This window comes from Paraphaeosphaeria sporulosa (assembly GCF_001642045.1).
Source record: "Paraphaeosphaeria sporulosa strain AP3s5-JAC2a unplaced genomic scaffold CC84scaffold_13, whole genome shotgun sequence".
Lineage (NCBI taxonomy): Eukaryota > Fungi > Ascomycota > Dothideomycetes > Pleosporales > Didymosphaeriaceae > Paraphaeosphaeria > Paraphaeosphaeria sporulosa.
The window spans coordinates 814,914-841,409 of NW_017253372.1; the positions used below are offsets into that span (position 1 = coordinate 814,914).

Here is a 26,496-nt window from a genome sequence, read left to right on the forward strand (position 1 = left end):
AGGGCTAGACGCGAGCGGGGGTGTGCGCGCGGCAGGGATTGCGTCGCAGCTGCGCTAACGCCGACGTTCAGAAAGTTCGGCCAAAACTTTTGAGGCCCGTCTCGACAGCACCGACAGGCTGCCCGCGCGACCTGAGCAGGACCGTCGCCATGAAGATCTCAAACGACAGCGCCGTGCCCGTCTACACCATTGCCGGCGCCGAGGCGCGCCCGCTGCCGGACTGGCTCGTCCGCCGGCGCAAGCGCAGCCTCAAGCAGGACGCCGCCTTCGCACAGCGCGTGGAGCTGCTGCAGGACTTCGAGTTCCAAGGTAGGCACCCCGCGCCGCGAGAATGCCCGCCGCCTACTGACACCCCCCAGAGGCGAGCCAGTGTGTGCGTGTGTCCGAGGACGGCGAGTGGGTCATGTCCACGGGCACCTACAAGCCCCAGATCCACGTGCACAACCTCTCGCAGCTCGCCCTGAGCTTCGAGCGCCATACCAACACCATCAACGAGACCTTCCAGCTGCTCTCCTCCGACTGGACCAAGTCGATCCATCTCCAGACCGACCGCTTCGTGGAGCTCCACACCGCTGGCGGCCTGCACTACCGCACGCGCATTCCGCGCTATGGGCGGGACCTCGCATACGACAGGCACTCGGCCGAAGCGCTCATACCCTCCGTCGGCGTCAACGCAGAAGGATCGGGCGAGGTGTACAGACTGAACCTCGAGGTGGGGAGGTTCATGAAGAGCTACGAGGTCGACGTGGGGGGCGACGACATGACCACGACCGGCGCGGGATCGCTGCAGGGAGGAATTAATGCCGGCAGCGTCAACACCGCAGCCATCGCCGAGGACAGCCACAATCTGCTTGCCTTCGGCACATCGTTGGGCACAGTCGAGTTTTGGGATCCGCGGTCACGGAATCGGGCAGGCATCCTGTCTGCGCCGACCGACGCTTTCGAAGGGCGCTCCGAAATCTCCGCGCTGCAGTTCCATCGCTCTGGCCTCGAGCTGGCAACAGGAAACTCCAGCGGTCTCATCCACCTATACGATCTACGCTCGCCCGTCCCGATACTCAAGAAAGACCAGGGCTACGGCTACCCCATCAAGAACATCATCTACCTCAACTCCGCCACCTCCAGCCGTGCCCAAACCGCCGAGCCAAAGATCCTGACCTCGGACAAGCGCATCATCAAGATCTGGGATGCTTCCAACGGCAAACACTGGACGTCGGTGGAGCCCGCTGTCGACATCAACCACGTCGAATGGTGCAAAGACAGCGGCATGCTCCTAACCGCCAACGAGGGCAAGCAGCAACACGCCTTCTTCATCCCCCAGCTCGGCCCCGCCCCACGATGGTGCGCCTTCCTCGACAACATCGTGGAAGAGATGGCCGAAGACCCCAACGACCCCAACGCCTTCAACAAGAACTCGGGCGGCGACGTCTACGACAACTTCAAGTTTCTCACCATGGAGCAGCTGCGCCAGCTCAACCTCGACCACCTCATCGGCACCACGAGCCTTCTCCGGCCCTACATGCACGGCTACTTCGTCGCGCAGAAGCTCTACGAGGAGGCCCGCCTCATCTCCAACCCGGACCTCTGGCAGGAGCAGCGCCAGAAGAGCATCGCGGACAAGGTCGCAAAGGAGCGTGAGTCGCGCATCCGTGGCTCCAAGAAGGTCGCCGTCAAGGTCAACCGCAGGCTCGCGGAGAAGATCATGGAGCGCGAGGACAAGGCCGAGCGGCGCCGCGCCAAGCGCGTCCTTGAGAAGGGCGGCGACGACGACGTGCTCGCGGATGCATCCGGCGCCGCGCCCGCCGTCGAGGAGCTGGATGTGGATGCGGACGCGCCAAAGGGCGTTCTCAGCGACCCGCGCTTCGCCCGCCTCTTCCACGACGAGGACTTCGAGGTGGACGAGGCCAGCCACGAATTCAACGCCATCAACCCCAGCACGCGCCTGCCCAAGGGCCTCACGGCCGTCGAGCAGGAAGCCCTCGACTCGGCGCGCGGGTCGTCCGACGACGACTCGGGCTCCGGCTCGGACGACGAGCCCGCGCACGCCCAGCGCGCTGCCGACAACACGCGCATCTCGACGGCGTCGTACAAGAAGGCCGGGCACAACAAGCGGCCCGGCCCGCAGATGGTGGTGTCGTCGTCGGTGCGCAGGAGCGAGCCCAGCCGCGACCGCTCGTTCGGCGCGCGCGTGGCCAAGATGCGGGCGCAGCGGCCGGCCGGCGGGACCACGACGACGGTGGTGGGCGAGCGCGAGATTACGTTTGCGCCGGAGCGGAGGGGGAAGTCAGGCGGCGAGGCGCAAGGGCAACGGCACGATCGGAGGAAGGACAAGGAGCGGAGGAGCGCGAGTAACAATGCGTTTAGGGGGATGTAGAGGCGTTTGGGGAGGGAGGGAAAGGAAAGGAAAGGAAAGGAAAAGCATATAGACTTGAATGATACCCTTGACTTCGATGCTGTGTGTTGATGCATGCTCGGACGGACGTGGTCTTTGCTGTGAGTGACTTAGGTCTCCGAGGCGCTGTTCTCAGGTCTCAGGCTGAGCGGCAGAGCATACGCTCGTTGCCCAGTAGCATCGGCAACAAACAAGTAGTGCAAAAAGGTGGTCTATTGCAACAGCGCCACGGGGTTGCTACCCACTGGCCGCCCTCGACATTCTCTCATCGCCCAAACCAAGCAGCGTCCCGTCCAACAACGGACGCTGCGCCCAGGAAGAAAAAATCATCGCTATATGCGTCTCCATGCACAGCTTGCTGCCTTTATGCCACGCCTCACACAGTCCACGTCCTCTCCTCTCCCCACCGCGTTGTCCGCGTCTACTGCTCGCCCTGCTGCGCCTGGAGGTACTTGTAGGCGCCGAACGCGAGGGCCGCGCCGATGAGCACGATGGCGTAGAGGCCGACGCCAGTGGAGGCGCCGTCGGCGTCGGCGACCGAGGCGTTGGCCTGCGCGTACGACTTGGGCTTTGGGTCGCCCTCCTGCTTGCACGTCAGCCAGTCATTCCCGCACACTCAAGCTGTATGCCCGGCACGCGAGACGGCAGGCGCCTGAGGTAGGTGCGGCGTCCACGCCGCGGCTATCGTGCTGGGGCGGGATGGGTCGATGAATATTGGGGAGCCCGTCTCCAGGAAGATGGCTGACCCGCAGAGCAGAGCGTTGGGCGAGGTTTGATTTTGCATTTCCGGGGGGGAATAGAGCGGGCAGACGTACCTGGCGCTTGAGCTTGCCGACGAGCAGACCCTCGAGGATCTCGCGCGCCTCGTCGCTGTGTCCGACGTCTTCAAAAGCCTCGGTGGAGTCCTGGCCGCCTACGTCGAGAAGAACCTCCTCGCCTCCGCTGTGCACACGTTAGCACATGCCCGTCCTGGCCGCCGCCAGCACTGGCAATCGCGGAGCGAGGTGTGTGCGGGGTCGCGGCTTCTCGAGATCGGCGGTGTCGGAGGGCCGCGGATTCTCTGGTGTGTGCTGTCTGTGAGGTGGGCAAAGGGGGCAAACGTACGGGTGCTCGTCGACGAAGCTGCTCGCATTGTACACCTTGTCGTGCACGACGATGTAGAGGTCCTTCTTCGTGCTGTGCTCAGAGACATCCGAGTAGGTGAACTCTTTGTCCGCCATTGTGCCTGCGGGACCGGGGTATCTGATTTTCTGCAAAGGATCGCCTGCAACGCCGTGCCGTGCCGCAAGAAACAGGTGAGGTGAGGTTTGGGAGAGGTTGATGAGTGGTGTCGGTAGCCGAGCAGAAGCAGACGGGTGGATAAGAAAGAGCCGGGTGCGAGGGTCGATACGCCCGCGCCCCGATTGGCTGAGCGCCGTTTTGCGTGCGCTGCTCGAAAGGGAAACGAGACCCTTTGCTGCGATTTTCAACCCCACAGCCCGCGGGGCTAACCGCGTGGAAGACCAACCCGAGGAATGAATTCCGCTTCCGCCCGTCTGCTCACCTGCCGTTTCGTCACACGTGTTGAGGATGATTGCGAGGGCACCCTTTGGTATAACCTTTTCTACATGTAAAACTATATACGGCTGTTTCCGAGCGCCATGGGGGGCAAGCAAACCCTCTTATATCTAGCTCTGTTGTGCTAGAAGAAAACTACATGCGTATTGAGATATAACCAGACTCACAATAGACCATTGTTAATCATCCCGGCTTTCTCCCCTAAACATGTCCTCTTGCTCAGCCATCCAGCATCCAAACACCGGCAACCGTCATCCCGATGCAACGAGTCTCAGACCACACCACGCCTCTGCCCCCATTCCCGCATGCATGGGCAGGCCAAACCTGGAGTAGATCAGAACAGCAAACGCCCTCTCGCGTCGGCAAATACAACTACCCCTCCATGGGACCTGACAGCGGCAACTCCATCTCCGAAACATATCCGATCGATCGGAGCCCCAGCGACTAGCCCTGTCCAGCCGGGCGAACTAAACTAGACTACCGGGTTGACAACCAGAGTATAATCAGGCCCTGTACTGCCTACCTTGGGTCACTCAGACTCTGGTCTCAGCACTATACACGTGAGCAGAGACGTAGGCGTCAGCGCATAACTTGGTGGCGGGGTCAGGCCGTTAATAACACTCAATTTCGTATGCTTCGAAAATCAGCAAATGACCATGCCGTGGTATCTTGCTAACACTCCTTGTCTCAACTGATCCTGCGATCATACAAACATGCCAATGTTACTCATACAAACCCCGTACATCCGTCATCCCATCTCATTCTACCTGCATCTACCGATAGAACCCCTCGTCGCCGCCAGCAGGCGGCGCGCTTGGTGCTTGGCCGCCGGGTCTGTATGGGAGGTAACTCTGCTGCGGTGGCGGGCTGCCAGTCGCTCCCGGCGGAGCAGGGGGTGCGTGATTGGGCTGTTGCGGCGGGTAGCCAAAGCCAGGCTGTTGTTGCGGCGGCGGCGGCTGTGTGTACGGGTCGGATGGCGATTGCGTCTGTGGTGGAGGTGCCTGGCCTGGTGGATACGGAGACGCCACTTGGTCGTACGGGTTCTGCGGAGCTGACGGTGCGTTCGTGTTGGGCGGGTATCCAGGCGGTGCTTGCGGCGGCTGCGATTGCGAAGGTGGGTATGCGTAGTCTTGCGGTGGTGCTGAGGGGGCACCCTGTGGCGGAGCAAAAGAATGGCGTTTGTCGACGGGAGAGTCATAGTGTCCAGTACTCAGCTCTTGCGGCGCAAAGCTCTGTGGACGGCCTCCAGAGGGAATTCGTCCTTGCTGAGGGTATGCGTCTGCGGGTGGCTCAGGCTTCGGGGTCGGCTGCTGGGGGCGCTGTTGCCCGGGGGACACCATGAAAAATGCGGGGTTCGAGGCTGAAGGGGGGTATTGTGAAGGGGGGGGTTGGGACGCCGGAGGTGCACCGCCATAGTGCGGCGGTGGAGGTGATGTCGGAGGATAGCCACCGTAGGCAGCTGCGGGAGGGGCATTGTACCCACCATATGGACGACCGCCATAAGGTTGCTGGGGTTGTGCCATCGATGCCTCAAGCAGGGACTCATAGTCTCGTCGCGCCTTGATGAACTTCTCGTTCAACTGTGTGAAATCGTCTACCTCAAGTCAGCCCTGATTTTGTTCTGAATGTCAACGGCGTGCTTACCCTTCTTTTGCGAATACTTCTGAATGAGCTCAATCAGCTTCGGTCGAATGGACAGTGTCGAGTGATACAGCTCCGTGACTTCCTCGTTCTCTCTCGCATCACCTCCACTTTGCGACGTGGTACTCAGCAACGCGAGCAGTTTCTCCACATTCCTGATCTGTGCAAAAACTTCTGCCTCCATCTGCGCCTCCCGCTCCAGCTCTTGTGGCGTGGGGTCCTGTAGCTTTTCCACGTAGTTCAACGGGAAGATACCGGTCTGGCCGCGCAGTGAGCCTTTCCACCAGTCCTTGTATACTGACTCGAGCACCGCGATGACATCGCCCTTTCTGAACTGCAACTCTCCTGGTTCTGACGGCTGGAAGTCGTAGAGCGCACGTACTCGTGACACGGTTGCTGCAGTCGTGCCTGCGGGGACCGGTTGGGCTGGCGCATCAGCCTGAGAGCCTTCGGTTCCTGTCGAATCCTGCGGGGCGTTTGACTTGGATGACGACGGTGCTGCACCTTTCGACTCCCGTATCGACATGGCAAGTGCCATCTGGAGCTCCTCCTCTTCCTTCTGGCGATCCACGTCGGTGATTTGGGTCTTTTGCGGCTTCGAAGGAGGGCGCAGGTTTGGGTCTAAAACGGTCAGTCTATGCCAATCACTTTTCAGCACAGCTTTTTGACGTACTCTGCGACTTCAACCTCTCGTAGGCCCCCTGCATGATGCCGAGATCTGGATCTCTGGCGAACATATCCGACCACTCTGACATGCGCTCGAGGATCTTGGCCTTCACTTGCTGGTGTGTGTTGCGATCTGCTGCGAGTCTGAGAAGCGCATCGGTGAAGCTCCGTGAAGAGAGCTCCTTATGCATTTGTATCCCGCAATTTTGGCTGAGTGCGTTCGCGAGCTCGAGCGTGTATAGCTGGACGTTTGCGTTCCGATGAGCGAGTCGCTTGATCATAGCAGCGACAGCATCTTTGGCGCCCGTGTCGGAAGCGCCCACTTTGTCGCATACATCCTACAATAACCGGTAAGTCTAGATCGAGCAGCGAGCTTCAGGTTCGCGAGAAGCTGCGCACGCACGGAGAGTGTAGCGGAGCACGGGAGGATAGGGTGGTGCATAACGTACGAGTATGTATTCCCAGTTCTCACTCGTCAGGTTCTCGTCGGTGGCCTTGAGTACAGCATCGTCGAAGGCGTTGGTCTGCGCGCGAAACATGTCGAGTGTACGACCGCCAAGTTACTTTGAGTTGCGGTCTGGAAGGTTAGAATCGGGAGTTGTGACGGGAAGAAGTCGAGGAGCGCAACTGCCTGGAGTGAGTGGAGCGTGGGTTGACGCAACTGCCCAGCGGGGATGACCGCTGACGAAGCTGTGGCGCAGGGTAGCGCCACATCGAAGCTCCACGGATGCATCGATGATTACTAGGCCAACCTCCACCCTCTCTCCTTTCGTTCAATGTTATGTACATCCGTTATTGTGGCTTGAGGGGCGCCCAAGCTTGCTCTGTGCACTGCATGCCCAATCATACGGTTGTGGTCATTGCATTCGCCTGTGCAGCACTGCATAGAATTATACACCGTCAAGTTCCCTCAGCGTTGCGAAGCTGCGACGCCATTAAGAGGCTATCGCACGGTAGTCACGACACATGCAACAGGGTTTGTGGACGGTGAAAAAGGCACGCTGAACTGCATTCTCAAATGCGCGAAGACTGCGTTTCAAGGGCGTCTTCGACAGCCTGTGTTCGACGGGCCGAGTTTTTGTATGCCAATGATGCCGCCCGTTAACCCGGCTCCTGCAGGAGCCTCACCCAGAAGCTACCGCCAGTTATACACACTAAAGTAAAAGGGTAATGTAAAAAGCACCAGAATGCCGTCTTCGTCATCCGGCTCGAAATGCGTGAGACCACCAGGAAGGGAATTTCCGTCGCGAAAACGCATCTAGCCAATGAGCATAAAACGCTCCATATTGCATGCTTGCGCCTAGTAAAAACGCCGCGTAAAAAACCAATGGCCATGCGGCCGGGGAAAATGTGAAGGATCCAGTTATCGTCTAGGTGTGATTCGCTAGATGCTCGGGCCCGATGGTCCGTTGCGTGGAAGATATACCTTTTGCCGAAAGAAAAGTGTGCTCGACTAGGCAATGCCAAAAAGTGAGGATCGTCCCGCGCCAAAAAAGGAACGTCCGTTAAAATGCGAAGTCCACGAAAGGAGACATCGCCGTCGGTTATAGATGTTGGATATTCTGATCCAAAGTGCGCGTTCCTGGTCCTGTGTCGGTGATGTGTCCGCTACACGCCGGCTCATCGGCAGGCGAGGCGCTGCCGGCATAGTAGTAGGATCGTGCTATTGTGGAATCCATTCCGGCTACAGATCTTGGGCTCGGTGATACCATTCGGCGTAAGAGGATGTCGAGATGACTCCGTCCATGCTCGAATCGTGACCGCTGGGCTGAGCTGCCGCTGGACCTGCACCGCCCCTGATGAGATGCAATCTGAAGTCAATCAGATGCAATCACATACCACCTTTCTTCCGACGCTCCTCAGCCCGCGCCTTTCTTGCAGCGAGAACCAATGGCGCCAGCGTGTTCAAAGGCTCTGCGGTGGCAATGAAAGGATGCTGTGCTATGGTCAGCGGGAAGTTTTGGTGACCGCACTGTACGTTGTACATACCGTAAGAAGATCATGGGCGCTGGCGCGCTTGTCTGGATCTACCTTCAGCGAGAAGTGCAAGAAGTCCTTGAATACCGGCGACAGGGCCTGTTCATCTTTGATGGTAGGTGTGCCGTTCGTCGCGATGAGCCATAATGCGCGCAGAGGGCTTTCGTTGAGATATGGCGGTTCGCCTTCAATCATCTCAATGGCCATGATACCCAGCGACCAAATGTCGACTTTCCTGCCATACTCTTTCCGCGTAACTACTTCCGGCGCCATCCAGTACGGTGTTCCTACCATGGTGGTACGTTTGTTTTGGGTCTCGCTGATCTGGGCACAGAATCCAAAGTCGGCTGTGGCACATTAGATCAGGCGTGTGGGATGAACATATTGCCGGACTTACTCAGCTTGATATTGCCCTCCAGGGAAAGCAGGATGTTATCAGATTTAATGTCACGATGAATAACTCCCTTTGAGTGTAGATGTTGCAGACCGTTCAGTGTCTGGGAAAGTCAGCGTCTGCTTAGAACAAGGGACCCGTCTCTGCCTACCTCACGGCAGACGGCAGCGATCTGCCCTTCTGACATGATGTTGAAGGTTACGACATCCGTCAAACTGCCTCCCTCCATGTATTCCATGACAACCCACAAATCTCCCCGAACGAGGAAGCTATCCATAAAGTTCACAATGTTCCTGTGTTTGCTGTTCTGCATGACAAGGATCTCGTTGATGATCAAGTCCTTCTTAGGTTGTTGTTCCAGGTTCATCTGCTTGATTGCCACACACTTGTTGCTACCGACTTCGTAGGCGGAGAAAACGCCACCAGAAGCACCCTGTCCAATCTTGTTCAGATTCCGGTATCTCAGTGTGGGGTCGGCGTTCGTGCAGATGGCGTTCAGCTTGGCCACAATGTCGGGACCCTGGCTTTGTCGAGGCCTCTGTCGAGGGCGGGGCGCTGGGCCCACGCGTGCCTGCTGAGATGGCAGAGGAATGTTCTGTGGGTCAGACTGTTGAGCAAACTGTTGCTGGGGCGATGGCTGCGAGGGCGCGGGGACGGCAGGAGCCAGGTGCGGAGGCTGTGGCTGCGGTGTTTTCTGGCTCAGAGCCCGTGCCAGCTGAGGCTGCTTGACGGACATGGACTGCTGGGCAGCAGCCATAGCTTGGGCTTGCTGCTGCTGGTACTGCTGGGCAGGGGACATGGCCGTCGCGCTTGATGGCGAGTCGTAGCGGGGCGGCGTGCCACCTGTCGTGTTCGCTCGACTTCGCGGTGCGGAGGACGTGCCATGTGGACTGTCCGTCACGGTCGGAGGAACATATGCAACTTGTGGATAGGCGTTCTCTTCCCGCGGTGTCTGCAAGGGTTGCTGCGAAGATTGACTGGGCGCCGAAGGAGCAGGGCGGCTGGGGACCAAATTCGCGGCCGATGCCCCCGGTGGCTTCGGAGCGGGCCGATTTGGAATGAGGGTGCCATTTATTTGCGGGGAGACAGGCGGTCCCATGCCAGGCGATGTGTGGCTGCGAGGGATTGGCGGCGGGGCACGCGGGTTCTCGAAGCTGTCGAGGTCGTTGCGCGGGAAGCGCGGGCTCTGGGGAGGGCTGAGCAAGGGCTGGATGTTGCTGTAGCCCGAGCCTGGGGTCACGTTTGCCTGGTAGGCATAGGCCTGGGCTGGTCCCATCTTGTCCCATATCGCGTCCTCCTCGTTCTTCTCTGCGTTGTCCTTGTAGAAGGTCACGACGTCCATGACGGCCTGGGGGTGCTGTTTCTGCTCCTGCTCTGTGATGCCGTTCTGCTGCAGCATGCGTTGCCATTCCTTGGGCAGGCCCTAGACTCGGTCAGCGACAGCAAGGCACGCGGGGAAGGGAGGTGGCACGCACGGTAAACTCGCCCGTCTCGTTGTCGATGCTGACGTGGGTGACGTGCATGGGGTTGGTGGGCGTGGAGATGGTGGGGCGGCGCGGTGAGCCGAGCATGCTGTTCATGAAGCTCGAGAAGGCGCCCTTCTTCTTGCCGCCGTCCGACTTGCGGTTCTTGGAGTGGGCGGCGTCGGCCTCGTCCGAGTAGCGCTGGCGGGGCGACTTGGTGCCGCCGTCGGAGCGCGGCGGGGTGATTGTGTCGTTCATCCTGCGGGCGAGCGTGAAGCTGGCGCTCTGGCGCAGCTTGGGCGACTTGCCGGGCTTCTTCTTGGACTGCGGCGGCGGGTGGTCGGCTGCGCGCGACGAGGGCTGGTGGGCGAGCGGGGGGCGTTGCGTGGCGATGGTCGCGCTGATGCTCTTGTTGATGGCGGCCGCGTCAAAGGGCGCGCCCACGAGCTCCGGGGTGGTGCGCAGCGAGTGCGAGGAGCTGGCGCCAGAGGCAGCGGGCCGGGTGAGCGAGATGGCTGGGTTGGACGTCTGGCGCCGCAGCAGCGGTGGTGAGGGCGACGGCTGCGCTTCTCCCGCGAGGGCGAGGGCGAAGGGGGCGGCCGCGGGGTCGGCGGTGCGCTGGGCGTGGAACGAGGGATACGTCGGTGCCGAGGGCGCGCGCTGGAGCGAGTGGTTGCGGACGTTGTTGAAGCTGATGGGCGGGCCTTTGGCTTTTTTGACGAGCTTGCGCGAGGGGTGAGCGTCCATGATGGGGGGGCAGCGTCGGGGCGCGGGCGGCAGCCGTTGCTACGCTCGGCTGGGGCTACACAGGGCGAGCAACGTCGACCTATCGACGGCAGATGCGGTGGTCAGAGGCTGGTCACCCAAGAGAGCTGCAGCTGCATGCACCAGAAGTCGCTCCAGGACGACGCAGGAAGACGCCGATTGCTCGCGAATGGAGCACGGACAGCACAGAGTGATTTACCCAGCCCAGCACTGGCAGCCGTCCTTGCCAGTCCCCCCTGCACGCTCGCATCCACCCCAGCCCACGCCCACGGCCGCCGTCGTCATGCCCACACCAACTCGGCTCGCCCGCCGCAGCTTCACGTCCCGCAGCCTGCCTGCCCGCCATCTGCTGGCGTCTCGCTGGCCCGACTCGTGCTGCGAGCCTTGCGTTTCAACTGTCCCCCGTGGCCGCGCCGGGTCGGCCACGAGCCAGCAGGCCGTTGCGCCCACCGTCCGAGCCGCCGCCTGCGACTCATGCACTGCTGCGTTTTGACAGTCGCTAGAGCCGCAGCCGTCCGTCCCTCCAGCCGGGGGGCAACAACGTGATATCACCGTGTCTGGCGCCCGCTGGCAGCTCGCTGTTTCGTTTCTGTTGCTAGTCGCTTCCCCTTCCATGTCACACATCCCCAAAGGAGACGCCGTGACACGCCTCGCCGCAATGGCATACAGCACGAAATTGCGGCCCGCCTTACGTGCAACCCACCGCCCAAATCTCGGACCAAAGCTCTTCGTGGGCCTTCTTCGGGCGTGCTCTGGCCTCAGACAGGCACCGTGTCACATCAGCAGCAACAACTGAATGGAAGAGCCTGGCAGCCATTCATGTCGCTAGTTGTGCAACCGCACGACACAGCAGAAAAGCAACCACCACGCCTGACTGAAACGCGCTATACAAACGCCACCGGGGCGGCTGCCGCTCCGAGATGCACAAGAGCCACAATAGTCGGTTGTCCGACAAGTCCCACCTGCAACAAGCAAGACACTCATGTACCGGCAACGCTGCCACATGTTGCAGAAGCTTTAGCGAAATGTGAGATGCATTGCACACGAATTTCGCACAACCAAGACGAAAACAACGTGGCCTGCCGGGAAGGTCAGCCACATCCATTCAGTTGGATATTCCATGTCTGGAAGAGTCCAAGGAAATTTTCGCGGTCGCATCGTATGGTACCGGGGAAGGCTTGCGACAAGCATTATCCCTCCCCAGCGGCTGCGGCTCCTTTCCCGTGGGCGACTGGCAAGGCACCACACCGCACCAGCAAGGAAATTGGTGGGGTGCTGATCGGCCGTTGCTCCAACTTCAATAAAGTTCTTCGAGCTTACCTATTAAAAGCAACTCCCGAGCCTTACGGCGACCGCTAGCAAACGGTTATATCCGCTCAATGTCAACAGTCCTCACAACTCTCGCTTGCTTACCTTTGACAGTACACAGCGAGCGGTCGAATCCTTCATCTATACTATTCCTCCGGGTGTTTCGGGTCATATTCAATGGACGTACAATGTTTCGTCTCGACTAATTGATGCAAAATATCCTCAGTGAACCCCGGTTGAGTCCCTTGGGTCACTGACTAGAAGCCATTAAGGACATGTTTCACGACTCCGCACCATGTTCACGCTCTGGCGAACTGTTGCCATGGCCCGGCATGCATCGCTTCTTGCGTCATCGTTGATAATAATACACTTGTGCAGTCGTCTGCTTACAGGTCTGGTCCGAGGAGGAGCTCTAGTACAACGCCCGGAGCTCACATTCGCTAATCGACCGATTTTCGCTCCTTCCTCTAGCCGCCGATCTTGAAGTCGAACCGAGAGATCATCTCGATTACGCATCTGAACACCCATCGCACCCATACTTAAAGCCCGTCGTACCTGCCCACGCGAACAACCCTCCGAGTGCTAGCGAAACATTATTGTCGATGCCGTTGCTAACCTCGCCTGTCTCCGTGGGGCTCCCATATCCGTTCTAGAGGAACCGAAGACCTTAGCGGCTCATGTCACGTGTGGAATCGCGCTCCAGGACTCCGTTGATCAATTTTCATCTGACCTCACTAACACCTTACATTGCGACCTCGACACTGCGTTAAACCCGCCCCAGATGGAACGCCACCCACTAACGTGCACCCGCCCAACAGACTACAATTCCAATCGTCGATTATCTACAAACTCACCCTTCACCGCTAGCGCATCCACGTGTGGCAGTCACTGCAGCTCCGCAACCCATCATCCTGGTGGCAAGGGAAGCCCGGAAACACTGTTACGTCCATGTGGCCTTTCCTATGATTTCCAACCAGATCGTCAAATGAGTATGACTGGTTGTACACTTAATACAATCAGCACCAGACGCAAACAAAAGGAACAAAAGGAACGAAAAGAACGAGTGGCATATGGACGCGAGAACCGCACCTCCTTCACCCCCCGAATCAGTCAATATCATTGTCGTACCAGACCGTCTTGCAGTCCAGCCCTGGCCCGCAACGCCTCCTCATCGGGCTTCTCGATGCAGGGCGGAACATATCCATCTTATTCCCTGAGCTCTGCGTGCGTTGCGAGACTAGAGTCCGGTTCCAACGCTGCAGTGTCGCACCCGAGACAGGACGCGAACATCTGTTGTGTACGATAACAGAATTGCGCTTTGAGGTTGCGTACGAAATGGCGGGGAGTGCGTCAGCATCTGAGCGCATGCGCACTTCAGCAGGCTCGTCTTCGACGGTAGGAAGTACGCTTTGAAGCAGTAAAAGGCGTCGAGAGCGGGAATCAACAGGTCGTGGAAGACGACGGAGAAGATAACGAGCCAGTACACAACGGGGATCATCGCGGCCGCCAGGTTCTCTTCCTCATCGGTGGTGGCTTCACCGGGCTTTCACGTGTTCTACATAGATCACTGCGCCGATTCCTAGGGGTATTGGCCAGTACTTTCGATCGTGCCGCGACAAATACACCCTTACCGATTGAACCGAGAAATCCTATGAACAGGGTGTCTTTCCAGTCTTTGACGCAGCGCGGCACCAGTGTATTATATGTCATAAAATTGGCCGGGATGCGTCGGAATGTCATAACAAGAAAGCCGAGGATGAAGAGACGGCCCACGTGAATGCCAGTGACATCGGGCGTCTGACTGCCACCAGGGGATTATAGTACCAATGTACATGAAGCCACCAAAGTTGAGGATGACGTCAAAACAGCTATTCACTTTAACATGGCGCTTCTCTGCTGCTTCCAAGTGTATTCCGTTCCAGTTGAGTGCATTGCCAGCAATGAAGCAGGCTAGGAGATCGTCCGTTCTAAGTATGCCGCATGTTCCGATGGTGAAAGCTACACAAGGTTATCAGCGAGGCGAGGGACGGTTGCGAACGAGCAGCTTACACTAATAGCCATCGGCCACAGGATATAACTCTCGAAATCGATCCACCTCTGGCGCAAGGCAAATCCGTTGGCAAGCATGCTACCATAGCTGATGATAATACCAATAAGGACAGACATGACTATGATGTGCTACGATCCATTTTTCGAATGCCTTCGGCAGCCCACCGCCGAGATGTCTGACCTATTGCTCGCGCTTGAGGAGTCTGACCGCGCTCTCGGCGGCGGCCACCGCGCCTTCCTTGAGATTAATGCCTTTGAGATCGACGTGGCGAATCAGATCAGTGGCGAGTAGTAGGAAATAAAAGCCAAACGCTCTGAATCGAGAAACCTTGATTGGCACTGCCTATCTGGGTACGCGTTCGATTCCGATACCAATTGCATGCCTGTACTCTACGGTCGACGCAGTATAGACCGTGAAAAGTATGCCTCACGTTCGGGTTTTACAACGGGAGCTCTCAAACGAGTTCTGCCTCCGTGCGACTTTATACAGGACGGGCAGGGCAATTCACGACCCATCACAGACGCCGGCCAGGTAACGATAAACGATAGTATCGACTGTCTTGCCTACCAGGGACTTCGCATGTGTTGTCTGGCAAGCACAGAGTGGACCGGGCCGGAGCTCACTGATTATAGCGAGGTCAAACGTGCGGACGTCGAACAGCATCACGTTTTATGGCTTGAGTGGCCTCTACGACCCACTTCGTCCAGAATCTGCTGATTCCGTTGCGGGTTGTGCCCGAGCACACATTGTTATTCACCGCGATGACAGGTGAAGGTATCAACGACTCGCCGTTGCTTGTACGTTCGGACATGGGCATTGCTATGGGCCAGGCGGGCAGCAATGTTGCCACGGATGCTTCCGACATGATTTGACCAACGACGATCTTGCATTGATTCTCAATGCCGTGGAGGAAGGTCGCGGCCTATTCGATAACATCAAGCGGACTAACCTCCATGTGCTGGCTGAGAGTATCGCGCAGGCCGCCACACTCTCTATTTGACTCGACTTCAAGGACGAGGTAGTCATTTCGGTGTTTCCGCTGGCACCGTCCCAGAGTCCCTGGTCACGATGGCGACCAGTGGTATGCCTCAAATGGACTTGGGAATGAATGGCGCCGAGCCGAACGTCATGAGCCGGCCGCCGCACATCCTGAAGACGGGCGTGTTCAACCTCGAGCTCATTGTTGATATGGTCGTCTACGGAAGCTGGATGGCTACACTGTGTCTTGCCTCCTTTGTTTTTGTGGCGTATGGCTTTGGAAACGGCGACCTGGGCAAGAACTGCAACAACTCGCACTCGGAGCGATGTTACCTCGTCTTCCGGGCACGCGCGACGACCTTTGTGTGTCTGAACTCGTTCGCCCTCTTCCTCGCGTGGGAAATGGTCAATTTCCGGAGGTCTTTCTTCCGTCAGAAACCGCGTTGCACCGGCTACCGCTGTTGCTACGTCTTCTACTCCTGGTGGGAAGACAGCCGAAGCAGCCTATTCTTGTTCTGGGCCATCATCGCTGGATTCGTCACCACAATCCCGACCTTTTCACATACCCGTGATCAACCATGCTGTCTTCAAGCATGAGGGCATCACGTGGGAATGGGGCGTTTTCCTTGTCAAGGCGGCTCTCTTTTTCGCCGAATGTGAGGCATGGAAATGGGCCAAGCATGTCTTCTTCAGAAGACGGGCTAAGAAGCAGCGCGGAGGCGATTCACTTGACGATGTATGTCAGTCAGGTCGGGGCAACACTCTCCACTCCAGCGCAGATACTTCGACATGCCTATAACCGTGAACTCCATTTTCGACACCACCCTCAGCAAGCAGCAACAATGACATGAGCTGGTGGTGTTCTGGGCATCGTCTGCAGGATTTGTGGGCGAGGAAGATGTCGAGAACGATGTTGAGATGGGAACTAGGGAAGGGCTTGGTGTTGTGCAAGCCGCGCCGGCTGGGTGGATTCCATGCCGTGTGCGTGCTGCAAGACAATGGGGAAGGGGAAAGGGGTCCAAGAGCGCGGAAGGAACTGCTACTTGTGTTATGCCTGTGGGTCCTTGCACAATAAGAAGAAACGCTCATTTCCCACAAGTTTCTCACGCGCAATTCTTCACATATTGACAAAAAAATCACAGCTGTATCATTCCGCTGCTCAGGTTCGGCAATGGTGGCGTCTGTGGCTCCGTGGGGGCGACGAACTCTCAGAGCCACCTGAACCTCACCCTATGCCCATCACAACTCCACAAACTCTCCCCTCCCCACCTTCCCCTCCTTAAACTCCCTCACGAACCCCTCAATCCCCTCCGCCATGCCCTCGGTCGTATATCCGAAATGCTCATAGATATACTTCCCCGGCAGCGAGTGCCCATACCCTTTCATGTTGACGCCGGCATCCGCCCACCGCTCCCACCCCAGACTGACATACGGCTCGATGACGACGGCAGGAATGCCCTCGTGTCGCCGCAGGACCTCGCGCTGGTACGCCACCGGCTGCTCCCGGAACAGCTTGTGGCACGGGAAGCTCACCACCCTCGCCTTGACGCGGTGCGTCTCGGCGAGCTGCCGCGCAACGCTGACGGGGAAGCTGAGCTCCGCGCCCGCAGCGATGAGCGTGACGTCTGCATCCTCGACCTCCTGCAGCACGTACGCGCCGCGCGCAACCCCGGCGCGCCGCGTGAGCCCCGGCAGCTGCGGGATCGCGTGGCGGCTCACACTAATCATCGAGGGCCCGTCGGCGTACTCGATCGCGCGCGCCCACGCGCCCGCGACCTCCTCGCTGTCGCCGGGCCGCATGTACTCGAGGTGTGGCATCGCGCGGTATAGCGCGGCGAGCTCGACGGGCTGATGCGTGGGTCCGTCTTCGCCCGCGCCGATCGAGTCGTGCGTCGCGACGTGGATCACTTTGAGCTTCTGCAGCGCACCCATGCGCACGGCGGGCGCGGCGTAGAGGTAGAACATGAAGAAGGTGCTGGTGATGGGGATGATTGTGCGGGGCGCATAGGCCGCGAGTCCATTGGCGATGGCGGCCATGACGTGCTCCCTGATGCCGTAGTGAATGTAGCGGCCCTTGTATGAGCCTTTCTTCCCGGAGATAGGAGTGAGATCCGGCGGGTTGAAGATCTCGTAGTTAGGCCATGTCATGTTCACGCTGGGCGTGAGATCCGCTGTTCCGACCATGAAGGTTGGGCATTCCGCGAAAATCTTGCCCACCACCATGTTGTTGGACTTGCGGGAGGGCGTGGGGTCCGCAGGGAAAGAGGAAGGGATCATGGAGGCCCAGTTAGAGGGCAGCTTGCCGGCCATGCGGTCCTTGAACGTCGCTGCGAGGTCGGGATACTCCTTGGTGTACCGCACCAGCAAGTCGTTCCATTCTTTAACATACTTCTCGCCCCGAGCGGGAATATCTTCGTAGAACTTCTTAACCTTATCGGGGATATGGAAAACCTTCTCGGTGTCCCAGCCATAGGCCTTTTTCATGGCTGCGACATTATCCTTGCCCAGTGGAGCGCCATGTGAGACCGCCTGGCCTGCTACTGCTGATCCAACGCCAATGATGGAGCGTACATTGATGAAAAGAGGTTTTGTGCGCTTCGGGTCGCGGCCTTTTTCGAGTGCAGCTACGATGCCTTCCACGTCGTTCACACCGTCCACTACGTCAACGACTTCCCAGCCGCAGGCTTCCATTTTCTTGTTCACATCTTCGGTATTTGTGAGGTCGACGGAACCGTCACATGTTATCTGATTGTTGTCGTATATCACTGTGAGATTGTTGAGTTTGAGATGGCCGGCATAGCTTAGGGCTTCGCAGCCAACGCCCTCTGGAAATCTGTCAGTCTCTTGTTTTCAACTTCGTGGGAAGAGAGATACCTTGCAAGCACGCGTCACCTATCGAGCACCAAGTATGATTGTTCACAACTTCAAATCCCGGACGATTGAACGTCGCAGCTAGATGCTTAGTAGCGATAGCTAGTCCTACTGCATTCGAAATGCCCTGTCCCAAAGGCCCCGTGGTAAGCTCGATGCCCTCGTGTTCGATTTCAGGATGCCCTGGACAAAGGCTATCAGGACGCTCGGAGTGGTATGATAAAAGCTGCTCCCATGTCATAGCTTTGTATCCAGATAGATATAGGTTGGCGTATTGGAACAAACATGTATGTCCTACAGCGTGTTAGCCTGTCCCCTGAGGCCCAATGCAACATTGCTGACCATTCGAAAGTATGAATCTGTCTCTGTTGAACCAGTCTGCTGAGTGTGGCGCGTATCTCATCGTGTACTTCCAAAGGGCGACGCCAAAGGCAGCCATACCAATTGCGCCGCCGGGGTGGCCTGAGGCTGTTAGCGTATAGACGACGGCCGATTCGCGAGATGACATCTACCCATGCCGAACTGCTGGCAAAGGTCGGCTATCAAGAGCCTAAAGCTTTGAAGCACCAACTGCAAATCATCCCTGTTCGTCTGTTTCGGCGCCGCAGGTTTCGATTCCTCCTTTAACAGCCCATTGACAGCAGCCTTGCCGTAGGCCGTTGAGCCGTTGGTGTTATGCATCTGGACATCGGTCATGGTGTTGGATTCTGCCTTTCTTTTGGGCATTAGTAGGGTATATGCTATTTTGATGTATGTATGCTAAGGGAAATGGAGCTCAAAGGTATGCTTTCTGCTGACCGCTGAGCTTTTGAGCATGTATATCGCTGGCGACGTCAACGTGGATTCTCAAAACAGTGTCCACAGCCGACATTTACCGCTCTACGGATTACTACTTTGGGACAACACGTTATACGTGTGAGGAGTGCGGGGAATCTTCCCAAAGCCGGGGGCGCGGTCCGCGTGAGTGCAATGCTCACGGTGGCATGGTGATGACTAGTGGCGATGTTAGCGTCCGGGCCGTCTGATTGGCTCATCCGCGGGGTAGGACTCATGGTTCCAATATTGAAGCTTCGTGGTTTCCAATTCGAACGCTTGACCGTTTAATGAGTTTGCATAAATCATAAGTTGTGTAGGTATCTGCACAGCGCAACCCTGAGCTATCGCTTTCAAAACCGCCAAAAGAGAAATCCTACCTAGGCGCTAATGCAGGAAATACATAAATGCAAATCGTGGTATCGTGCAGTGTAAAAAAACGCATGATCGTAACCTTGCAGGGTATTGCTCCTCATGAATCAAACCCTCACAAGTTTCCGATAACAACCATGAATCTCAGTTTGCCCTCTCCCTTCTTCCCGGGAATACCTTCTTCTGGGGCAGTAGGTTCCACGGCGCCCCCTGTGAGGGCAACTTCGTCCAGCATCAAGGTGCTGCTCTTCCAACCCCAGCTCTGGCTGAAATTGAAGCGGTCGGGCGCGCTCTCGTAGATGCTCAACATCCTGCCACCTTTCGAGGGGCTGTAGATCTTGAAGTAAGTCTTGATCGTTGGACGAGCATCCACGTACGACGGCAGAGTCGAAATGGCTGCGCGAGGCCTACGCTGTGACAGCGAGGGATTCGCGTACGAGATCGGCACGCCATCTTCATCGTCATCGGTTTCGTCAGAAGGGTTATCCGAAGGTGCATCAAGAGTCAAAGGGAAGAAGGGTGAGCTCGTGGAGCCCTCTGCTTCCATCTCCGGTGACGTGATGACCGGGAACTGGAACTGTGAAGGGCCTCGAGTCGATGACAGGCGAGGGATGGTTCCGCTTCTACGACCAACCAGCGAGCCAGATGCGAATAGAGGATTCCGAGATCCTGTAGATACCAAGGTCCCATCTGGGTCGCCACCGCTGCCACTGGTATCCTCATCGTTTACGTTATCTGAAGGTGGAGCACGGCCACTCCGGCGCCGTTCTCGTCGTTCGTTACGCAGTGATAGGTCTCTCTCAACCTGTCCAATCCGTTCGTTGACCGACCCTGCATTTTGTTGGCTAACGCCGTTTGCATGAATATTGTCGTCCACATCACGTTCTTTTGCGCGGTGCAGATACACGCCCAACTGGACATTCTTAGCCGATCTGACCTTTTGGATATATATGTTCCATAGCGAGCCGGCGTATGACACAGTCCGTGAGTAGACCCGCTTCTTTTCCTTCAAGAAGCGAGGGTTGGGGAATTCGGCTGCGAAGCGGAACGGAGGGAACTCGGTATAAGTGATTGGCTTCGGCTGACCAGCATTACTTCCACCTGCAGATATCGGCCGGCCATGGTCCATTCGAGTATGGGGATTTGCCATGGTGCCTGGCGATGAGGCAAAGTCAGTGGCCCACTGCGCATCCTCTGGCTGTAACGTAGCAGACAGTCTCGTTGCATGCCGCTGGAACGAGCTTGAAGTGGTGACGACAGGATCCGCACCATTTCCTAAGACAATGTTGCAGTCCGAGCTTGGTATCCAGAACCTTCGAGGGTGTCCGTTTCCGTCCCAGCTGCCTGACTCCCACCCAGGTTCTTGGTCGTCGTCCTGGGTCGGCACGACAGCCGTCTGTTTGCCCTTGGAGTCGTAGCCTTCCGTTTTTGTACCTGCGTTCACTGCAGCTGGCTCCGGCGATTGGCTGCATAGACCCAGCTCTTGTGAGGAATCGTCTGCATGTAGTACCTTTTGACGGAGTTCTAGCTGCTGCCATAGAGCATTCGAAATGACCTTGTCTGGCAAGACTGGCAGGCCGAATATGTCGCGTGCTTTCCGGATAAACTCCAACTGCTCATACTCCATATGGACGTAGTGAATACCCTCGTCCAACAGCACCAAGATACGTTCGATGTCAGGGTCAGTGTACAGAGCGAGCCAGCCGCTCTGTGCGTCAGTGGCGGACTGCTGCATAGTGAGCGCGTCCTGACGGTATGCTCCACCGAAACGGACAGCAGTCAGCGAGGACCAGCCCGGGGCTTTCGGGGTGGGCCTCTGGCCTCGCTGTATCAGCCCAGTACCAAGAGCAGCTTGCCGTAGCCTCCGGTCCAGCAGACGCTTGGCCAGCACCCAGCGATCCCATTCACTGTCAACGTAGAAGCCGTCCGATGCTACCATTTCCCGGACGATATCGCCAGGCATGCCATCCCAGAACTTGAGTGGCATCTCCCAACCGTTGCGGCTCAGCATAGCTTTAGCAGACTCCAAGATACGATCTCCCGAGCGTCCATAGTAGTTAGACGTGACCAGGCGGATCAGAGGCCCCAGCAGCTCGGGTGTCATCTGACGCAGGATAGACTCGATCGAAGCATCAATCAGATCTTGCATTTCCAGCCAGCAGCCCGTCGCGAACAGGCCGATGGCCTCGACATCGCACTCTTGCGAGATATCCACGCCATACAGGCGCTTAATGGCAAGCTCAAATGCGGGCTGTGTGATGTTGTTATCAATATCCTCGGGATAGAGCTTCACCTGCCTCGACTGGCTCTCGAGCCAGGGCTCCGACAGGGCGGTGGTGAAGAAAGGGGCACGGTCGAGGATCAAGCGGTGCAGGTTGTAGCTCTGGCCAAATGCGATGACGGTAATGTCCGAATGGCGGCCTTCGAGTAGGCCCCGGGTGTAGAGGTGGTCGGGGAGAGGCATCGAGTCGCCCGAGGCTACCACGGTCAGCAGGCGGCGCAAAGGCAAGCACGTAAAGGACGGGGTGGGTTACCTCGCATGTACAGCGGCCCGCTCGCGTGGGTGTAGGACGGGGCGCGCGAGCACGGCATGGTGTCGTTGCCAGCGAACAGGCGGCTGAGGGTTGTGAGGGTCGTGTATTCGCGGCCGCGGGAGTCTCTGGTGGGCTTGCTGTCCGGCGGCGTGGTGGGGTCGTCGGTGGCCTTTTGGGCGCTGGGGATCTGGGTGCTGAACTGCACGATGGGCGGCGGGTCGTCGGTGGCTCTGGTCCGCTGGGAGCGTTTCATGTTGGCGATGGCGAGCGTGGCCAGCGGGCGCGAGGACGTGGACGACGAGGTGATGCGCGCATGAGGGGTGGGGGCGTCGCCAGTGTGGTGGTCCGGCGATCGCTCTGACAGCGGCGCAGAGCGTCCGGCGGAGAAGAGAGAGGCGCGGGGCGTCGAGGGCGCTGTCCACGGCTGGTCGTGATGGTCGTTTGTTGCTTGACCGCCTGCCTCTGGCGGCGACGCATGACGGCTGTCCGCGTTGGCGGCAGGCGCGCTCATGATCGGACGGAGATAGCTGGACGCACCGGGTACGTGATAGGTGAAGGGCGCAGCCTAGCGGCCGTGGGCGGGGATCACGCAGGCAGAGGTCGCGCTTGTGCGATCGTCGTCGTGATGCAGCGCGCTGTAGCGAGCGACGAGCAGCAGCGCATCGCAGAGGGAGTGGTGGCAGGTCCACGGCCTCGCACTGGCAGGTTGGCAGGCTCTGCGGGACGCGGGACGCTGATCGCTCGCCGCTGGCCGATGACCGCGTGTGAGGTGATGCCTGCAGGCCGCCACGGTGGGGACGCAGCGGAGCGGATGCAGGGCTGAATCAAACGCCTGCCCAGCCGCCGCGTCGGGCCACGCTTGATTGTTCGAGCACAAACATCGACGACCACCTCTGCGAGCCCCCCCGCCGCATCGCATCGCATCGCCATGGGCTCCGTCTTCCACGCCTTCCCGCAGCTGCGCACCGCAGCGCCGCGACTTGCCCGCCGGCTGTTCGTGTGCCGCCCCTGCCTCAATTCGCCCGCCCGCGCCTTCCCCGTGCGAACGCCGCCCCGCCAGCCCTCGGTCCTCCAGTCCGTGAGATGGACGTCGACGCAGCCATTGAGGACCAGCGCCGCCACTGCCGAAGCCTCAGTTGCACCGGCCGCCGCGACGAGCAGCGCAAAGAGCAGTAGCTGGCCCAAGACGAGCTCCACGAGCGTCGCATACTGGCTGCTGGGCAGCGCCGCGAGCGTCTTTGGCATTGTCATCTTTGGCGGCCTGACCAGGCTCACAGAATCTGGGTGAGCCCTCCAGACGTCGAGCACCACGATCTGACTGACGCTGCCAGCCTGAGCATCACCGAGTGGCGCCCCGTCACCGGCTCCCTGTGGCCCGGCAGCCAGGCCGAGTGGGAAAGCGAGTTCGACAAGTACCGGGCGTCCCCCGAGTTCAAGCAGCTCAACTCGAGCATGGACCTCGCCGACTTCAAGCAGATCTACTTCATGGAGTGGGCTCACCGCCTGTGGGGTCGAGCCATCGGCATCACCTTCCTCCTACCGACCGCCTACTTTATCGCTCGTCGACGAGTCACGCCCTCAATGGCCTGGAAGCTTACGGGAATCTGCGGCATGATCGGCTTCCAGGGCTTTATTGGCTGGTGGATGGTCAAGAGTGGGCTCAAAGACGATCTGTTCGCCGAGGGTAGCCACCCGCGTGTCAGCCAGTACCGCTTGACTGCCCATTTGGGTGCTGCCTTTGCTGTCTACTGTTCCATGTTGCTCACCGGTCTCGGCATCTTGAAAGAGAACCGCATGCTCGCCAATCCTGCCAAGGCTTCTGAGTGGGTGCGTACCATCCAGCATCCTGCTCTGCGCGTGTTCCGAGGTTCCGTGGTCGGGTTGTCCCTTCTTGTCTTCACCACTGCCATGTCCGGGGCTTTGGTTGCTGGTCTAGATGCTGGCTTGATCTACAACGAGTTTCCGTGGATGGGCCTTGGTCTCACCCCGCCAAAGAAGGAACTTTTTGATCCTTTCTACAGCCACGTCCCCGATCAGTCTGATCTTTGGTGGCGCAACATGCTCGAGAATCCTTCCCTCGTACAGCTGGACCACCGAATTCTCGCTACCACTACATTCACTGCCATCTTGTCCTTCTTTGCCTATACCCGCTTCTCCAAGTCTGTGCGAGCAAATCTTCCCAAGGATGCCAAGAACGGCGTTATGGGCCTTGTCCACCTCGTCTCCTTGCAAGCTACCCTCGGTATTAGCACTCTCATCTACATGGTGCCCACCTGGCTTGCCTCTGCGCATCAGGCTGGTGCGCTAGCTCTCCTCACCGGCGCTGTGGTCCTCTACAGCAGGATATCAATGCCACGACGAGCCATCTTGCGCCAGATCATGAACAAGCCGCAAGCCCCCAAGAGTGTACAGGCTCAACCTCTCCGATCGCGCATTCCTGCTTCTCAAGCCGAATCATGAATCTCCTGAAAATGTATATATATGTACAACTACCTCATTGTAAGATGTAACCTGTCGCAGTAAGTGTACGTCTACGCTCAATAACATACCACCGTTTCAAATAGTGTAATATCTCTTCACCGCGTGATCCACATCAATTTAGCGTAGGCCAGGGGTATGAGTGTAGACGAAGACGAAACACAGCCGACGTAGGCAATTGTATTGAAGTGCTAGAGAGGTGTACGCGGCTGCTGTTACATTATGGCAGACGCGTATGGCGTCTATTACTGACCATCCTCTTGCAGATCATTTTGTCGAATATCACCTCACTACGCCAGCATTTGGACTTCTTCAGTGCCGCCGAATGCTTCAACGGCGACACGCTATGTCTGATGCGTATAGTGCAACGCAGGATTTTTTGCCAACGAGGATTTCTTCCCGACCCTTGTGGCAAAGCGCTATCACTAAGGGAAAGGGGGGACAGTATCCCCACATACGTCATCGATTGTTCGCGACTACAACGTCACTAACAAAGCTTCGTCTGCCCCCCTCGGTTATACCTCCTCCAGATAACAACTTTTTCAACATCCTGATTTCCCTAGAGCCAAACTTCCTGCCACGCCAATATGTCGACTAACCCAAAGTCTCAGCTGCAGAGCAGCGGTGTCGATTTCACTCCTACCATACACCACGACACATACGATTACATCAAGCCCCAGCAATTCGACCTGAAGAATCGCGCTGTCTTCATCACCGGAGCTAGCAAAGGCATCGGGAGAGCGACTGCAATCAGCTATGCAAAGGCCGGAGCATCACAGATAGCAATCGCAGCCCGCACCGACATGAAAGAAGTGGAAGCCGAAATGATGGCCGCCGCAAAGGATGCCGGGAAAAGTGCTCCACAAGTTCTCCGTCTCCAGGTCGACGTCACGGACGACCGAAGCGTCCAAGATGCGGCCAAGCAAATCGAGCAGACCTTCGGCCGTCTGGACGTCCTGATCAACAACGCTGGTTACCTCGAGAAGTTTGTCCCGCTGCACGAAAGCGAGATCGACGAATGGTGGAAGGTCTGGGAGGTGAACATCAAAGGCGTGTACCTCATCACGCGCGCCTTGCTCCCCCTCTTGCTCAAGTCCAAAGACTCCCTCCGGACCATCCTCAACGTGTCTAGCATTGGCGCAAACATTATCATGCCGGGAGCCTCTGGGTACCAGGCCGGAAAGCTGGCGCTGCTGCGTTTTGGAGAGTTCCTGAATGCGGACTATGCTGACCAAGGGATCTTGGCGTTTGGCATTCATCCGGGAGGCATTGCCACGGAGCTGGCGAAGGGGATGCCCGAGGCGATGCACAGCATGCTGACTGATACAGAGGAGTTGGCGGGAGATAGTATCGTGTGGCTGACGGCGGAGAGGAGAGAGTGGATCAAGGGTAGATATGTGTCGTGCAACTGGGACATGAAAGAATTCCTCGCGAAGCGGGCGGCGATCGAGGATGGCGATTTGCTGAAAGTTCGATTGGATGTTGGGCTGAGCTGAGCGGAGCGACATTAGCCGCTAGTGTTGAGCCGCACATTCTGCAGTGCACGTCTGCTGTCAGATGTTAGGTAATCAAGACCTGTGTTCGCAGGAATATGACCCAAATTTCCCCAATCACACGATTCCTATATGCCGGTGATAGGCGCATAGCACGTGTTGTCCAGGGCGATTGGCAGTGTGTCGCTAATAGTGGAAAAGAAGTATGGACCTGCAGCGATGCGGCGAAGTCGTGAATGCCAGCCAATTGAGGAACATCTCTTGTATACGCGCCCACGCGACCCACAACGAACTCATTTGAAGACTAATGAGTCTGCTAGTATGGAGGGGTGCATACAAACCAAAACTGCAGGTGTGCATAGATCCATCTGAGAGTTGGTATAACCAGCTTCTGTGGAAACATGGCCAGGGATCAATCACACATGTGCGGCTACATTCCTGAACGTGAGGCTGGCAACAGTCCCTAGTGCAGCATGGGGAGGGGGCTGAGTGGTACGAGGCGAGCGTTTGAGGGCGCTTGTCTAGTGTAAGGCGTCCCTTGTCATCATTAGCCGAAGAAGCGACAGAGATACTTAATGCCATTTGCCTGGTCGAAACGCTCAACAACTTCGCTCCTTTGCACCCCCTTAGTTACGGCCTTTGATGGGCTCTCAACCCTCCCTGGTCCTGATGTTGTGTAGTAGCCGCACAAAACGAGGTTTACATACACTACCCAAATGGACTCGATGCTTTGAACGAAGCACT

At 57.9% G+C, this 26,496-nt stretch overlaps 12 protein-coding genes across 12 annotated transcripts; 5 read left to right on the forward strand and 7 right to left on the reverse strand.

The window, feature by feature from the left end:
• Positions 1 to 93: 93 nt before the first annotated feature.
• CC84DRAFT_1209838 (nucleolar protein 10) lies at positions 94 to 2,385 on the forward strand. The gene is made up of 2 exons (XM_018182246.1): positions 94 to 309; positions 360 to 2,385. The coding sequence occupies exons 1-2, from the start codon at positions 150 to 152 to the stop codon at positions 2,372 to 2,374; spliced, it is 2,175 nt and encodes a 724-aa protein (XP_018030549.1). The 5' UTR covers positions 94 to 149; the 3' UTR covers positions 2,375 to 2,385.
• Positions 2,386 to 2,813: 428 nt separating this feature from the next.
• Positions 2,814 to 3,612, reverse strand: CC84DRAFT_1222490 (cytochrome b5; the record flags this gene model as incomplete). Its single annotated transcript, XM_018183378.1, has 3 exons — positions 2,814 to 2,975; positions 3,208 to 3,334; positions 3,497 to 3,612. The coding sequence occupies 3 exons, from the start codon at positions 3,610 to 3,612 to the stop codon at positions 2,814 to 2,816; spliced, it is 405 nt and encodes a 134-aa protein (XP_018030550.1).
• Positions 3,613 to 4,722: 1,110 nt separating this feature from the next.
• Positions 4,723 to 6,795, reverse strand: CC84DRAFT_1190905 (uncharacterized protein; the record flags this gene model as incomplete). The annotated part of the gene is made up of 4 exons (XM_018181150.1): positions 4,723 to 5,543; positions 5,594 to 6,211; positions 6,264 to 6,594; positions 6,706 to 6,795. 4 exons carry the CDS (start codon positions 6,793 to 6,795, stop codon positions 4,723 to 4,725), a joined length of 1,860 nt encoding a protein of 619 aa, XP_018030551.1.
• A 507-nt stretch (positions 6,796 to 7,302) lies between these two features.
• On the reverse strand, positions 7,303 to 7,765 carry CC84DRAFT_363084 (uncharacterized protein). The gene has a single exon (XM_018185917.1). It carries the CDS (start codon positions 7,589 to 7,591, stop codon positions 7,358 to 7,360), a length of 234 nt encoding a protein of 77 aa, XP_018030552.1. The 5' UTR covers positions 7,592 to 7,765; the 3' UTR covers positions 7,303 to 7,357.
• A 322-nt stretch (positions 7,766 to 8,087) lies between these two features.
• On the reverse strand, positions 8,088 to 10,837 carry CC84DRAFT_1222492 (Pkinase-domain-containing protein; the record flags this gene model as incomplete). Its single annotated transcript, XM_018183379.1, has 5 exons — positions 8,088 to 8,192; positions 8,246 to 8,580; positions 8,631 to 8,730; positions 8,779 to 10,050; positions 10,103 to 10,837. 5 exons carry the CDS (start codon positions 10,835 to 10,837, stop codon positions 8,088 to 8,090), a joined length of 2,547 nt encoding a protein of 848 aa, XP_018030553.1.
• A 739-nt stretch (positions 10,838 to 11,576) lies between these two features.
• On the forward strand, positions 11,577 to 12,322 carry CC84DRAFT_363121 (uncharacterized protein). Its single transcript, XM_018185919.1, has one exon. It carries the CDS (start codon positions 11,675 to 11,677, stop codon positions 12,212 to 12,214), a length of 540 nt encoding a protein of 179 aa, XP_018030554.1. The 5' UTR covers positions 11,577 to 11,674; the 3' UTR covers positions 12,215 to 12,322.
• A 1,241-nt stretch (positions 12,323 to 13,563) lies between these two features.
• CC84DRAFT_363118 (uncharacterized protein) lies at positions 13,564 to 14,008 on the reverse strand. Its single transcript, XM_018185918.1, has one exon. The coding sequence runs from the start codon at positions 13,901 to 13,903 to the stop codon at positions 13,658 to 13,660; it is 246 nt and encodes an 81-aa protein (XP_018030555.1). The 5' UTR covers positions 13,904 to 14,008; the 3' UTR covers positions 13,564 to 13,657.
• Positions 14,009 to 15,296: 1,288 nt separating this feature from the next.
• Positions 15,297 to 16,037, forward strand: CC84DRAFT_1199704 (calcium ATPase; the record flags this gene model as incomplete). Its single annotated transcript, XM_018181635.1, has 3 exons — positions 15,297 to 15,728; positions 15,784 to 15,927; positions 15,966 to 16,037. The coding sequence occupies 3 exons, from the start codon at positions 15,297 to 15,299 to the stop codon at positions 16,035 to 16,037; spliced, it is 648 nt and encodes a 215-aa protein (XP_018030556.1).
• A 393-nt stretch (positions 16,038 to 16,430) lies between these two features.
• Positions 16,431 to 18,984, reverse strand: CC84DRAFT_1156274 (uncharacterized protein; the record flags this gene model as incomplete). Its single annotated transcript, XM_018176968.1, has 5 exons — positions 18,938 to 18,984; positions 18,575 to 18,886; positions 18,405 to 18,524; positions 18,066 to 18,356; positions 16,431 to 18,016 (listed from the first exon to the last, which is right to left on the reverse strand). The coding sequence occupies exons 2-5, from the start codon at positions 18,786 to 18,788 to the stop codon at positions 16,431 to 16,433; spliced, it is 2,211 nt and encodes a 736-aa protein (XP_018030557.1). The 5' UTR covers positions 18,789 to 18,886; positions 18,938 to 18,984.
• Positions 18,985 to 19,136: 152 nt separating this feature from the next.
• On the reverse strand, positions 19,137 to 22,554 carry CC84DRAFT_1130158 (uncharacterized protein). The gene is made up of 2 exons (XM_018175850.1): positions 21,782 to 22,554; positions 19,137 to 21,725 (listed from the first exon to the last, which is right to left on the reverse strand). The coding sequence occupies exons 1-2, from the start codon at positions 22,290 to 22,292 to the stop codon at positions 19,363 to 19,365; spliced, it is 2,874 nt and encodes a 957-aa protein (XP_018030558.1). The 5' UTR covers positions 22,293 to 22,554; the 3' UTR covers positions 19,137 to 19,362.
• Positions 22,555 to 22,652: 98 nt separating this feature from the next.
• On the forward strand, positions 22,653 to 24,558 carry CC84DRAFT_1263882 (electron transfer protein 1, mitochondrial precursor). Its single transcript, XM_018185265.1, has 2 exons — positions 22,653 to 23,065; positions 23,113 to 24,558. Exons 1-2 carry the CDS (start codon positions 22,710 to 22,712, stop codon positions 24,239 to 24,241), a joined length of 1,485 nt encoding a protein of 494 aa, XP_018030559.1. The 5' UTR covers positions 22,653 to 22,709; the 3' UTR covers positions 24,242 to 24,558.
• A 220-nt stretch (positions 24,559 to 24,778) lies between these two features.
• Positions 24,779 to 25,858, forward strand: CC84DRAFT_1169035 (NAD-P-binding protein). Its single transcript, XM_018179555.1, has one exon. It carries the CDS (start codon positions 24,847 to 24,849, stop codon positions 25,753 to 25,755), a length of 909 nt encoding a protein of 302 aa, XP_018030560.1. The 5' UTR covers positions 24,779 to 24,846; the 3' UTR covers positions 25,756 to 25,858.
• Positions 25,859 to 26,496: the final 638 nt, after the last annotated feature.